The sequence below is a fragment of the Apium graveolens genome, chromosome 2 (genome assembly GCF_009905375.1).
Source record: "Apium graveolens cultivar Ventura chromosome 2, ASM990537v1, whole genome shotgun sequence".
In the NCBI taxonomy this organism is placed as follows: domain Eukaryota; kingdom Viridiplantae; phylum Streptophyta; class Magnoliopsida; order Apiales; family Apiaceae; genus Apium; species Apium graveolens.
In genome coordinates this window covers 39,746,035-39,761,410 of record NC_133648.1, presented here as the reverse complement: position 1 = coordinate 39,761,410, position 15,376 = coordinate 39,746,035, and the positions used below count along the sequence as shown (strand labels likewise).

The window sequence follows — 15,376 nt, the reverse complement described above, 5'->3', positions numbered from 1 at the left end:
TAACATAAACAATTTCTTTTAATCAAAGATACAAGGTTCTAGCACATCATTCTTAAAGTCTTGAAAATACAGGTCTAGCAATAGCAACATATTTTGCTAATGTACTCTTGCAAAGCCAAAAGAAACAAGCTAAATCGGACCTCACCTTTCTAGCCACCTAATTTTAAGAAGGAAATTCTAGTGGCATATTACATAGTGCTCGCATTGCATTGCTGGCCACATCCAACAGCTGCAAGTACTCGTCTGCTCCGTCAATGAGACACTGCAGGTCACACGATAAGAAATGATCTTGTTCAGGTCGGATATTTGTTCAACATTCAATTTGTTTTAGTCAGTCTTCACAAACAATATATAAATTTTCAATGTCAAAGAAATTTGTGTTGCTTAATTGAAACATTAAAGTAAGATGCATCAGGAATAAACATTAAGACATTAGTGTGTTTGTGTGCCATTTTGTATCTGAGGATGTTTAGCAAAGAAAAAAAAGGTTAAGTAATTTGAGTTCAACATTCCTATATTTTTCCAAATCAAGAAACTGAAAAGGAAGAATACAAATGTTAGAACAAGTTTTCCGTAATAAAAAGAAGGAAATGAATATTTAATAGTATGGTGCAATGCCAACGAGAATGTGAAGGACATTCTAGTTTCATAATGGGAAGAGCTACTACAAAAATATGAACGCTAAGAAAATGACCTTATCTGCTTCGCCCATTTTCTTAAAAATTCTTGCTTTCTGTTCATCTGATACATCATCCAGTCCAACAATTAGGTCAAACAACTGCAAAAAAAAAAAATCAAATCAAATCAGTGCTTCAAAATACTATATGTATATGATTACACGACATTGGCAACAAGCACTAAAAAGACCTGAGAAATCATCTGAGAAACTGGATAGCCCTCTGCAATTGCATTATTGACTTCCTTCTCCGCTAATTCAAAGTTGCCACTTTTGCAACTTGAATATAGAGCTTGCACAACTTCCTGTGGGATGACCTGATCAGTTGCAATTTCCGGTTAGTTAACGAGGTAAAGAGAAGTAATGTAAATGGAACAAAGGGTAACCAAAATAGATGTGAAGCTGCAAGAGAGATGCCAAGTTGGTATGAGTTTTTAACATTTATAAATATATAGAATGACCAAATATTATTAACGATAAATATATTCCCAAGGATATTTCCTAAAGAGGGCCAGAAGGTTGGTAAACTCAGCACCACAGAAATACAATTTCAGTAAACATAGGATGCAAACTTTAAGGGCAACCATACAAGACATAGGCTGAAATTACCATGACTAATTTTGAGTCGGTCAGTTAACAAATATCACCAATACTAAATGCTTCATAATTCCCCAGACTAGTATTACCATGACCACGATCCGTGTCCTAAAATTTTTAAAACTGCCGTATCCGACTCTCAATCCGTGTCCCCGTGTCCTAAAATTTTTAAAATTGCCGAATCCGACTCTCGATCCGTGTCGTGTCCGACACTCCGTACCCGAGTCCAGGTAACTTAGGACTTACTAATAAGGTTGCATTACAATGACAACTGTAATTTGACAAAACCAGACCAATGAGATAGATATACATGCTACATGATGCTCGGTGGGATCTAAGGAAATCCATGTCCAATATATTCCTGTCGTTTTGCTGGGTCTAAAATATTCAAATATTACCATACACACCAGCAATTCACCAACGCAGAACATCTGTTCACAAGTCAAGAACAGATGTTCTGCGTTGGTGTATGCAGCTTTTAACATCTAAGGATTCTTGAACCAGGTATTGGAAAGACATTCTTAAACCAATCTTAAAGAGTTGATGCATAAACCTAATATAAGACTTTATTAAGCAAGTATTCATATTTAAGTGCATATGGGAAGCGGATATGAGGAATGTCACTACTTATAGGACATAAGTCGGACAGAAAGAATAGCATCTATACCAAAAAATATATTATATTTTTGGACAAAGGTTTCAAGATATATAAAAACTATAAATATGCACAATTACTTCATATAACTAATGAATAGATAGTTCATAGTTCTTAATGAGCAATAATAATGATTTTTTCTTTGCTAATTACAAAGTCACATGCCCATTCCATTCGTCTTTAAAGACACTTGGACGCTCATGAACAAGATCCTTGTCACTATCCAAGTAAAACATCATCAAAATAAGCATTGAACAATGTGTACTAAATTGATTCCTAAAAAAGAAAAGATAGTCTATTTTCCTAAGCTACTGCATACATGTTCCTCGGGCTCGTTACATCAACTAGGGCTCATCTGAGGCTCAGGTTTGTGTTTGTATTATTGCATAACATTCATTTACACAACTACCTTGAACAAGTTCCCAGATCTTATTTCGCAGTAAGCTACTGCAGCATACATGTTCTGATACAGTGATACATAAAATATAACATGATAAAATCATGTTCTTAGCAAAGCAAGTGTAAGTCAGCCAACATATACCGCAGTGATCTGGCACTCGAAAATTTCAGAAATTTATACAAATGATCAGTAGAAAACTGTACTGGAGCAGGTTGAATTGCAAAGTAAGAATATTTTGCTCATGACTCACCCCAGATACATTAATCAAGTCTCTCGATGAGATTGAAGATCCAAATAAGCGAGCAGCTCCCTGTTACAAATTACAGGGCAATGAGTCAGCAATGATACTAAAAAAAAGTGCCAACACCAAATTGACCAAGTACTATTTACTATCAAGCACCATCATTAAAGAAAGCCTGCATTTCACTTCAAAAACGAACATGCGTGTGTGTAACTAAGCCTATATAACAATATATACTGAAGTACACAAAAAGATAGAACAAAAACATAATCACCCCCCCACCCCTCCAAAAAAAAAATAGAGAGGAACGATATAAAGAAGTATAGCTGCAGATAGCTATGCACACAGACAAGTAATCTGATCTCACACTACACTTGCATATGATACAAGAAATAACAGTTACCAGTTCATAAGATAATACAGCATGTGTACTAAAAACATTATATTGTCGGATTAAGCTATTTCCGCTAAATATTACAAAACTGCAGTTCAAATATGTTCTTACCTGCAAGTATGTTATTGCCCGACGTAGATCACCTTGAGAGATAGAACTCAAGGTCGAAAGAGCCTGTAAAGTATTGAAAATCATAATGATGTAATATTAGATTCGATATATGATGGCACATGAACAAGTGTTCTAAGTTACTGGATCTACACCTCTGAATCCAAATTAAGACCTTCTGCACTGCAAATGTGCTCTATACGGTCATTCATTATTTCATCAGTAAGTGGCTTAAATCTGAACTTTGCGCATCTAGAAGCAAGAGGTTCAATGATTCTGCATGAAACAGTTTCACCAAAATTGTATCATTAACATTAGTCATCTACGTGTTCACATATGCAAAACTACTAACTAAGAAATGGAAATAGATTAATGACGTTCTTGGACATCTAGGCAACTCAATTTTTTATTGCATTCTAAAATTTTCTCTTGACAGATTATGTTGCCAGACTGTGATAACATACATGATACAACCTTTTATTTTGAAAAAAAGGCCAAGATGAAACATGAGGCCAAGCTGTAAATAGATTTTATGTATTTATACATGCATGTAATTGATACTCCCTCCGTCCCTCCCAATTGTTGTCGTTTCTGGGAGAGTGTCCGGCACGCATTTTAAGATGAATAGAAAGTATAGTTCTATAACTTTTTTTAAAAATTTTCTTTTTCTGAATAAAAATAGAATGTTTAAACTTTTATTCAGAAAAATAAAATTTTTAAAAAAAGTTAAAAAACTATACTTTCTCTTCATCTTAAAATGCGTGCCGGACACTCTCCCAGAAACGATAACAATTGGGACGGACAGAGGGAGTATGATTTGTAATTCACTAGAGAGAAACGAGGTGGAGGAAACAAAAAGAAGCAACTAAGAGGCAAGTCAAGTGATGTATTATATTCTGTTGCATTCGCATACTCTAACATTTTGAAGTTAAACATACTTGTCCAGATACTGAACTTGGTTCTTGTCAATCAAAGCAAACAATCAGATCTATAATGGACATGTAAATGTAACTATCAGTGGTATAAAATCGTTGTTAACTCCACATGAACACAATACACATAGGTATTGAAATAGATAAGAGAAAGAGAACCTGCTGATATAATTGCAAATGAAAAAAAATCTTGTAACTTTAGAGTAAGTTTCCATTGTCCGACGCAAGGCATTCTGCAAAATAAGATGCTGATTCTCAGCAAGTGCCAGAAAGAAACTTTTAAGTTGTATACAGGGTAAATTAACCAAAAACTTGCCTGGGCATCTTCAGTCATGGAATCTGCCTCATCAAGGATGATTATTTTATAAGGGGGGCAAGGGTAGTTTCTGGATTACAGGAAAAAGAAGACATCTTAATCACCAGTGAATATTCACCAAATTTTGTTAAGCACTATAATAATATGACTTGTAAGATAGGATTTACCCGTGACGCTGAGTACCTACAGCTACAGCAGCAAAGTTTTTTATTTTTGTGCGCACTACATTTATTCCACGGTCGTCACTAGCATTAAGCTCCAGCACCCTGGACTTGTAGAGTTCAGGTCTGCCAAAAGACATGCTTTCTTCAGGTGATCTCAGTCCATGCTAAAGGTAATTTAAAAGATACAAATATCTATGAAACTTGAAACAATCAAATAAAAAATTAGCCAGCCAAGTAAAAATTTGCAAGACATCTTCGTTGGGTGGAGAGAGTGAATAAATGCCTTCCTCCAAATTGTTTTTCCACACAGGACACCACAAAAGCCTTCCCCGTGGCAAGTAAAATTAAACAGGTAAAACTTCTTTGTCTAAACTAAGTCCAAGCACGAAGCGAGTTATGAACGAAAGAGAGATCGCCTATGCGCAGAAAATAAAAAGGAAACATATCCAAACATAGTAGTAGGGCAGTATTTCTAGTGCAACAAATTCCTATAATAGAAAACCATGCAAATCATTAAATTTTCAAATTACAGTGGTGGTGTGGGGGGGGAGGGAATAGAATAATACTCATGTTTTATAGATGCTTCCAGATTTTAGCAATTACTTTTGTGGCAACCAATTATATAAATAGATTTATTAAAGAATAAAATTTGGATGTCAAGCCTTATTCACGGAGAGTTGCAAATGCACTTGCCTCCTAGCATGTCTCCATCTCCGGGTTAGCAGAGAAAAATATTATGCGAGTGATATTTGTGTTGCACTTGAAAACAACATAAGAAGAGATTATAGCAAAAATTTCATAGTTATGCGTTCCCTGAGGATAAAAACTTATTTGTTCGGGACTTCTGGCTAGTGGATCCAATTACTATGCATAAATACAACCAACAATGGCAAAGAAAACTAACAAGTTATATGTTTCCTGGAAATTGTACCTATGAGATTAACAATAGATGTGGTTATGATAACACAAACTCCCACAACATAGAAAATTGAGTTTGCGTAGAATAACAATCACCTGCTCTAATTACTTTGTAATGAAATTTAAAAACAAAAAAAAAAGCATATTTGTTATCAACAGTGAACATATCTAAGATAGTTATCTACATTACCAGCAAAAACAAGTTAAAATTAGTATCAAACAATCAAATATAATAATATCTATACAAGCGCTCGTGGAACCGCAGATGCAGGTGTCGGTGGTGTACTAATCATAAACGGGAAGTGGAAGTGAACATCATTACGTGGCATATGTTGAAGGCGTACTGAATTCTGAATGTGGTACAACAACAAAAACTTTAGGCGATGGATGTTGTACCGGCCAAAGTAGTGTTAAAAGGTGGAAGCAAGGTAGGAACTTCAGGTTGTGCCGGAACCGAAACCACATTAGTGGCGCGGAGTGAAAACTTGACTGACTCTCAGTTAGGGAAAAATCCGAATCAATGGACATCATGTCAAACTTAGAAATAAGCACACATACTGCACCAATTTCTATATTTCAACTTCAACCAACTTGCATTTACTTAACTAAGTCAATGAATTTTAAAATATGGAGATTGGCTCCATACGTAAGCTTGTTTTCAAGTTTGAGGTAAGTTAATTAATTTGATGAGTGTCAAAATTTAAGACTGTGTATGATTTTTCACCTTTGAAAGCGATATAGTACAGATATCTATCAAAAATATTGTCTGGCAACTAGGGCCAGTGAAATAATAATTTATATAAGTGCCCGTTTGATAATTTGGATTTCATTTAAAATTCAAGATTTGATCAAATAACATGTTTGGATAAGTAAAAAAAATGGATTGGGATTTCATTTGAAATTCAAGACATTCAAATTTTAGTGCAAATATGAGAATTTGAAATGACAACTCAAATCATGTCATTTGAAATCCATCATTTCAAATGAAATGCTTGTTTCCAAACAAGGCATAAAGTGAATTTCTCATCTTGTGCTAGTTTTTGTAATTATAGCCGCAACTGTTGCATTTATGGTTACTAGCTTAGATTTTTTCTAATATTGTATAATTTTAAAAATATATGTTGAATTAGAATTTTTAAGATGCGAAATTTTTTATTCAAAATTTTTATATGATATGATTTGATAATAATTATATATATACATATATATTTGATATTTTTATTTTGAGGTATTTCAATTTAGAAAAACAATATGACTAATTAAAATATTAAGTTTTATTGTTATTCCTACGTGTATTTACGAAATTTAATTATTTTTTAATTTAAACAATAAGTTTCAGCCCGGGTCAATAGTATGTGAATCACATTTAATTTGATTTTAATTTTGTTTTATCCCGAGACCCATTATACTAATCAAATCCAACTAATTATAATTAGTTTGATTTTAATTTTGTTTAAATCCGGATCAATAGTATACTTTTTTTTAACTTAGATGAATAGTATTTACTATTTTGTTTTAGCCGGCCAAATTTTATTTTAATTTTAATTTTGTTTTATCATGGCTCAGTTCTACAAATTTTTAACCTCGATGAATAGTATGTATTTTTGTTTTAGTCCGACACTATTATATCAATCGAAGAATTATCAGTTCAATAATATACTTATTTTTAGCCGAATCAATAGTATTAATAATTTTTTTGTTAGCCTGGAATCTATTATACCAACCAAATCCAACTAATTATACTTAGTTTGATTTTAAATTTATTTTAACCTCGACCAAGAGTATAATTTTGTTTTCTTTTATTCACAATGAATAGTTAGATTATTTTGTCTTATTTGAAGGCGATTACACCGACGAACGAATTATCTCTTTTTAAGTTTTGAAAAGTATCATAAATAACATAACACAGATACAAAATCAATCTCGTGTATTACATAGACCCAGTGCCGACTACCAAATTTTTAATGTTTCGATATGCAAAGCACGAATGTTCTATTTTTTATTTAACAAATGTTATCAAATTAAAGTTCAAACAAACAAAAAAGATTATAAGATTTTGTTTGATATTATTTAGGTTCTATCTTGAGTTTTATAAATCATATTTTGACGATTTTACAGCCCACACGAAGCTCACGAAGTAAAGTTTAATTGGGTGATGGTTTAAAAGTTTTTCCAACAAGTTTTATCCAGGAATTGAAGAAAAATAATAATTACGAATTTTGCATTATTATTCTGTTCAGTTTAGGATACTTATTTTTTATTTAAATCAATGAAAAGGTAGGATTTTATATTCAATTTAAAATACCTACTTATCGTATATAATATAGGATATAATTTTTATTAATTTGAAATAGTTAAGAAAATCAAATTAAAGTTCAAACAAATAAAAAAAATCCTTGTTTGATTTTATTTCGGCTTTACCTTGAGTACTACAAATCAGATTTTGACGATTTTACAGCCCACGCGATGCTCACGATGTAATGTCTAATTCAATGATGGTTTAAAAATTTTGTTCAAAAAATATTATCCAGAAATTGAAGGTAAAAATAATTACGATTTTTTGCATTATTTTTCTATTCAGTTTAGGATGCCATTTTGCGGTGTAAATTATTGGATATTCCGTTCAATTTAGAATACCTACTTATTGTTGTTGAATAGAGAATATTCCTTTATTTTAGATCCAACGGCTATGATGTTATCTTTTACAATCCAGCAATACAGGGATCATAAACTACCAAATATTTAGATAAGATCCCCTTATGCATATTATATAATAAGGATGTAATTCTCATAGTTACCAATCTCAAGAAAGCATAATAATTGTCAATAATTTCATCTTCATGTTCTCACAGAAGCCTATTACTTGTCAGTTTATTCAGTAATTGTTGGTTGTTATTCGTTTTAGTTCAAATGGATTGATTGGATAAGAAAGCTGACATAGATCAAACTAGGAACGGGAACGAAAAACTTAACATATGTAATTGCTTGCAGCAAGGTAGGCCAGCTGCGCCTACCTAACATGACAAAATATTCCTAATAAGAAAATTAAGTTACATTTCCACAAACTGCCTGCCCCAAAATTATAGGAAAATGTATGAATATAGACAAACAAAAAGAATTAAAACAAATAAATTTGTTATGAAGCTAATTACGTAAACGGCCTAAACAAAATGGAAGTGTACCCGTAAAGCTCATGTGCAATGGCAAGAGCAGTAGTAGTTTTGCCAGTTCCAGGTGGACCATAAAACAGCATATGCGGGCACTACATTAAAAACCAAAACCCCCAATAAAAACTCTTTCCAAAACACAATAACATACACACATTTTCATCCCGTTAAATCCCAGTCTTGACATGTATATATAATTTAATCAAACTCAATTAAAAACCCTAGAGGGGAGGGAGGGAGGGGGAGGGAGGGAGGGGGAGGGAGGGGGAGGGAGGGGGGGAGAGGGAGGGAGGGAGGGCGAGAGAGGGAGAGAGAGGGAGAGAGAGAGAGAGAGAGAGAGAGGCAGAGAGAGAGAGAGAGAATACATTAGCGGTTTCGAGAGTGTTAGTAAGGACACGAACGACCTCGTCTTGGTGAGCAACGTCCTTGACTTGCTTAGGTCGACTGAGAAAAACAATCAATTGAATCGATTATTATCAATTAATATGAAAAGAAATAGTATTTAAAAATGAAAGAGATGGGGTAAAAATGAAACATAACTATTTTTCGACCCAAGGCTGAGAGGTCTGCAACAACGGCGCCATCTCCGTCGATTCGATTACTGGGGGGCAGAGTTTCCCGCTCAAAGCTCTTTAGCTCTACAAGGTAACAAAGGAGAATAACAAACCACCAATAAACCCCTCCCCTCTCTGCGTATGTATATTCAACCAAATTTCAATATCATTTTTTTAATTCTATTTTTTTGACAAACATTTTGTTATTTTTTAAACTAGTTGTACACTGAAAAAAGTTCACGATAATTTTTATTTTACGGTTCTTGATTAAAAAAGATTCAATAAATATTTAGTCTCGATATAAAGGTCAAAATAATTGTAAAATTTTATATTACATAATGTCTATTTTACAATTTATAGATTTAATTGCAGTTTGATATCCCTAACTATTATTTTTTTATACGAAAATGACTCTTTTATAATTATTGTCATTTGAATGACTCAAATATTTTTTTAAACAAATGATTACATTTCGTTAATTTTTAAATAAATGTTAACAAAATCACTTTAATTTTTATTCACACACAAAATTTATACCAACAAAATTTAAAGCATATGTAATATAATATTGGACAAACAAAACATGTTATATATTTTACAAAAAAAAATCATCACATCGTCGACCCCTATTCTAAAATGAAACTTCGGACTAATTTTCAAATTTATATATATATATATATATATATATATATATTGAATAAAAACGTATTTGCATTAACTCAACTTAAAAATAAGAAAATCGAAAAGGAAGTCACGAGCAAAGTCTCACTACATAATCTAACATAGAAGGCGGGGTATGTTGTGCGATTTGATTGGGTGGTAAATAAAAATAAACCAAATTAACCCACTTAATTGCAGTTTGACTTTACGATTCAACCACTAAAATATTTGTAACGAAACATAATTTCATTTAAATATATTTTGTATTTGCGAAATAAATTATAAGGTTTTAACTCAAAATACATCTTTTATCGGTTAAAATCATGCATGATGATAATAAAATAAGTGTGATAAGCCAAGTTTCAATAGGTAACTTCCATATATATATATATATATATATATATTATAAAAATATATTAATTTATACAATGTGAGGTTGTACTTTTACGATTTTTCAAAAAATGAATCTGAAACAAAACCGCATATTTACGATTATCTAAAATTCCATCCACAACCGCCCCCTGTTTTATGGTTATTTGTAATATGTGAACCAGTTGTTAGGACGGAAAACACGCGCTAATAATACATGCAAGTATACGCGTTCGCAGGTAATATAAAATACTTTATAGTTCGTTCCCACAGAGACTCAGACTAATTATGTTCAATTAACACTCACTCACCAATGTATGATTACTTCTCAATGTTAAGACAATAACACATAGAATTGATTAACTAATTATTAACTATAATTAACTACGAGAAATAAACACTTAACAGACACTTGAATCAACAATATTAAACACACATGAGATCATAACTTCATTATTACTTCCTTCAATCGCTATTGTTATTACCCTTAGCATGTAACTGTGATGATATTAATCAAACAACACTAAACTGATAAAAGCCAACTTTCGTTGTACCAATACCATTCTACCAAACATCCACAATTAAGATAGAAGTTGAATAGTCATCAATTATGTTGAGACCCTATATATTTACAGAATTTGACAACATAACGATTTAAGCACAAGTTATTCCTTATGATTACACTGGGCAAGTAAAAAGGTTAGAGTTACCTACTAATCATGCATACTCATACATGAACCTATGCTAGCATGGCAAGTTCTAAATCTCAATATCCACCGTCACTTCACAAGAGATTAACACCCTATCTTATATGTTCGCGACGCACATAAGACGAATAAGCACAACCAATACTAGATATCATACAATCATCACACACCAAGATATTAAACAACTAACTAAAGAATTCCATAGCAAATCCGTTACGACCCCATGATCACGATTAGCCCATGATTGAACTCATCGTCACCATGGGTTCATATGAAAACATGATAATAACACACGAGAATAATTAATAAAACTACTTATATTAAACCAGAGTACGTCATAAGAGTAAATAGGTTCAAAGTAAAGAAAACTAGCATCCACTGATACAACGAATAAAAGAATCACAAGAAACTATGCTTCCTCTTCGTTGCGGTGTGCTAAAACGGTCTTATTTCTTATCTCCTTGCTCCTTGATTAATACCACGATTCAACACACGTTAAACGTCTCTAAAAACTACTTATATGGAAGCCCCACAAAACCCAGCCATCTAAGAAGTCAGAAGTCCAGCAGAACAAGAACTCTAAAAATCAGAATTTAAATTCGAGCCCCTGAGCGGGCGCCCAACTTCCTGAGCGGCCGCCCAACCAGGCGCTGAGTGGGCGCCCAGCACCTTTCTGGAAAATTAATTATTTTGCTCCCGTTCTCTGCTGCATTCTGCTCCTATCTTCCCACTCGCAATGCCAAACACATACTAAGGCTTATTCTTGATGAAATCTCCCCACAAATGCAAGTAATACCCTGAAATGCACAAACACTAGAAAAACACATCAAATACACAAAATACTTGATTTCAAGACATCAATTCAAGCCATTATAAGACATTCTAAGTGGTATAAAATGTCACTTATCACACCACCAAACTTAAATCGATGTTTGTCCTCAAGCGTCACAGACTCAAAAACAAAACAAAAACATGCATGAATGCAATCTATATGAAATACAGCAATCCCCCTTACTACGACCAAACCAACCAACTTATGACATCTCAACAAATGCAATTAGGCGAATAAAGATCAATCAAATCATGCAAACTAACATACAACCAGAAACGTGGTGTGTGCTGATGCTTAACAGATATGCTTCGAAACTAGATCAATTATCATAACTCGACTAACCTCAAGGTAATAACATGATTATACGAAGAATAAATTTTAGGCACAAAATGACTTAAACACTTCAAGATTACTGGAGCTTATTGCGGAATCATGCTTTTTATTCAACACAACAACAATGCTTATTTGACCGTGTAATAAGTGAGGTCCACAAAAGATTTATACAATGGCATCCATTTAGCGAGCGTTAGGTTAGCGGATCCCAGACTATAAAAGCCTTAGGTCACTAGGCACAAAGTCCCCTAAGAACTTAATAACTCGAATACCAAAGAGCCCACTCGTGATCAATTATGCATTAACTATTTATATATTTTTTTTCTTTTTTTTTCTTTTTTTCTATTTTTTTTCTCTTTTCTTTTTTTCAAATTTCTGAGCAAGTGCGTTTCGCTCCATCTTACTCAACCCTAGACTACTCGCATAAAAATACGAGCCGGCGGCTACTAGCCAATTGACGCCTAGCCACAATTAGCAATGAATTCCAATTTTTACTCCAATATTTTCTTTTCATGCCTTTTATCATTAAGAACCTATTATAAATTCTAAGCATAATCAATAGATTATCCTCAAAAACCATCAAACCATGACAACAATCTAGTCCTTAAGCATTCTCTAAGACTTAGTGAAATTACAAGTGTTTCTAGCATGCATGTCATCCTACAAGACTCAACATCACTCTAACGCTATCACCACACTCGCATCAATATTACAAATCAATTGGTAAAGCAACGCAAAAGGGATCATGGTACATGCATGAGCTAAATGACATGATAAATAAAGCTATAAAATAATTAAAAAACTATATGGCAAAAAATATGCAATTATATGAACTAAACTATCATGAATATGCAACTATATGACACACACACAAAAATATTCCTTAACTACCACCCCCAAACTTAAAATCTTCGATGTCCCCAGTGAAGGTAGTAGAAAGGAACACAGGGTATACCTTCTCGGAGAAATCATCATCATCACCCTCAGATGGTGGAGTATTAGGAGGCGGATAAACAGAGTCCTCACCAAAAACGGGCCACTGGATATCAGCTCCAAGGCCTTTAAAAGCAGTCCCAAGTGCAAGGGTGAGCTCCTGAGCAAACCTACTCTGCGTCTCGTACATAGCGTCCATCCTCCTTGACAACCTCCTATACTGGGCATCAGCCATCCCAGCACCCTCCTGAGCTCTAGAAGAGCCTGCCTCATCACCCCCCGGCCTAGTCATGGTAGTACCAGCTGCTGGACGTCCTCCTGGAATACGATAACCCAACCCATGCTCCTCGGGCTCTCCACCCGTCCACTCCTGCATCGCATTCAGAGTCCCTGAATCAATAGGAGCGGCCGACATCTGCAACTGCTCGTGAGAAGGCCAATGAACTCCCACTGCTCGGCATAGCTTCGTGACAGTAGATGCATAAGGGATGTTCATGTGCTTTGCTCCCCTGAAAAACTTTAGAATTCCTTGGTAGATAAACTCACCAAGGTCCACATAATACTCTTCATTCAAAATACCCCATAACAACCTTGCTCGCTCAACTGTAACCTCATGTGCATGAGAAGTAGGCAGAATATTAGCACAAATAAAGGCATTCCATGCACGGGCATACCTGTTCATCGCAATCGTCGGAAAATAACGATACTCATTAGTCCCAGTCTTGAACTTCCAAACCGTGCCCGGCTGACAGAGAGTAGCACAAATCAAATCCAAATCAAACTCCTCGGAGGGCTTCTCATTCCAATTCTCCTCCGTGGGTTTCCTCTATCGCTGCCCAATCACACGGAGAATCGCCTCAGGATGATAATCCACCGTAAGCCCGCGAATAACAGTAAACCCATTCTTTTCAGCCTTTGTGTTCGCATAGAACTCGCGAACCACGCTCATCGGAACCGCCTCCGGCGACTCACAAAAAGAAATCCAACCATTTTTAGCAATCATCGACAACAACTCACCATCCCTCCCCGATGGTAAGAATCCCCTCTCCTTCAAAATCGGCTTACCCAGAAGCCTAGTATACCCCTCCTCAGCAGCCCTATCAAACAAACAAGGTCTTGCAGCAGTACCCCTCGAAGAATCAACAGTAGGAACAGTGTTGCTGCTATCAATAGTCCTGGATCTCTTGGGTGCCATTGAAACTGAGAAAAAGTGTTTAAGATTTGTGTTTTGGAATATGGGAGAGAGTTTTAAGGTTGAAAGTGTATGGGGGAGTATATGGGATAGGTGTATGTATATATAGGGTAAATATTAGGGTTAAAATTTGATTAGGAGTGGGATTGAGGGTTAAAAACGTGGGTTTATGGGAAAAGGATTCGTGGGTAGTGGGTCGTGTTTTTATTTTTTTGTGTTTTCTGATTTTTTTTTGGATTTTATAAGGCTAAAAAAAATTCAGGAATTCAGGGGCTGCGCGGGCGCCCAGCATCCTGAGCGACCGCTAAGCAACGCTGAGCAGGCGCCTAGATGGTGACTGGAAAAAAAAAATTCTTGCCCTTCTTTTCTGATTTTTTTGTGTTTTTGATAGGTTACTGAATTTTAAGGGTTCCTATAACAACAAAACTTGGGTTGCCTCCCAAAAAGCGCTTCTTTTACGTCATTAGCTTGACGTAGCGTACTTTGCTCAAGTTGACAATAAAACGGCACTAACCACTTCCCGGTTTGCCGTGTCTGCATAGTAATACTTCAAACGCTGACCATTAACCTTGAATGCTTGGCCCAGATCATTCTCAAAAATCTCCACCGCTCCATGTGGAAACATAGTTTTGACAATAAAACGTCTAGACCACCTTGATTTTAACTTTCCAGAAAAAAGTCGGAGACGAGAGTTGAATAAAAGAACTTGCTGCCCCGACACAAATGACTTAGGATATGGCTTCCTATCGTGCTACCTTTTCACTTTTTCCTTATACATTTTGTTGTTCTCGTACGCTTGGAGTCGATTTTCATCAATTTCATTTAACTGAAGCATTCGCTTCTTCCCAGCTGCATCTAAATCAAGGTTCAAATTCTTCAACGCCCAATAAGCCTTATGCTCAAGCTCTGCAGGTAAATGACATCCCTTACCATAAACAAGTTGAAACGGGGACATCCCAAGTGGAGTCTTGTATGCTGTTCTATAAGCCCAAACAACTTCATCGAGCTTTAAAGACCAATCCTTCCTTGACGGGCAAACAACTTTCTCTAGAATGCGCTTGATCTCTCTATTAGACAGTTCTGCTTGACCATTCGTTTGCGGATGATAGGCAGTAGCAACACGATAATTCACATTATAGCGCTGCATCATAGAAGTGAACTTACGGTTGCAGAAATGCGACCCCTCATCACTTATGATTACTCATGGCATTCCAAACCTTGTGAAAAT

The 15,376-nt window shown here is 34.9% G+C and overlaps 1 protein-coding gene across 1 annotated transcript; it reads right to left on the bottom strand.

The window, feature by feature from the left end:
* Positions 1-9,267, bottom strand: LOC141707315 (replication factor C subunit 2). Its single transcript, XM_074510405.1, has 12 exons — positions 9,109-9,267; positions 8,934-9,012; positions 8,584-8,663; positions 4,487-4,606; positions 4,320-4,389; positions 4,163-4,236; positions 3,227-3,347; positions 3,075-3,137; positions 2,579-2,638; positions 868-993; positions 695-778; positions 1-262 (listed from the first exon to the last, which is right to left on the bottom strand). Exons 1-12 carry the CDS (start codon positions 9,150-9,152, stop codon positions 164-166), a joined length of 1,020 nt encoding a protein of 339 aa, XP_074366506.1. The 5' UTR covers positions 9,153-9,267; the 3' UTR covers positions 1-163.
* Positions 9,268-15,376: the final 6,109 nt, after the last annotated feature.

Bases quoted from the DNA above. Each gene is read 5' to 3' on its own strand.
- LOC141707315 (XM_074510405.1), bottom strand. From the start codon at position 9,152: ATGGCGCCGTTGTTGCAGACCTCTCAGCCTTGGGTCGAAAAATA. The intron at 8,664-8,933 runs GTATTCTCTCTC...TTTTTAATGTAG, and splicing joins ACACTCTCGAAACCGCTAAT to TGCCCGCATATGCTGTTTTA. The intron at 2,639-3,074 runs GTAAGAACATAT...AATTTGTAACAG, and splicing joins GGGCAATAACATACTTGCAG to GGAGCTGCTCGCTTATTTGG.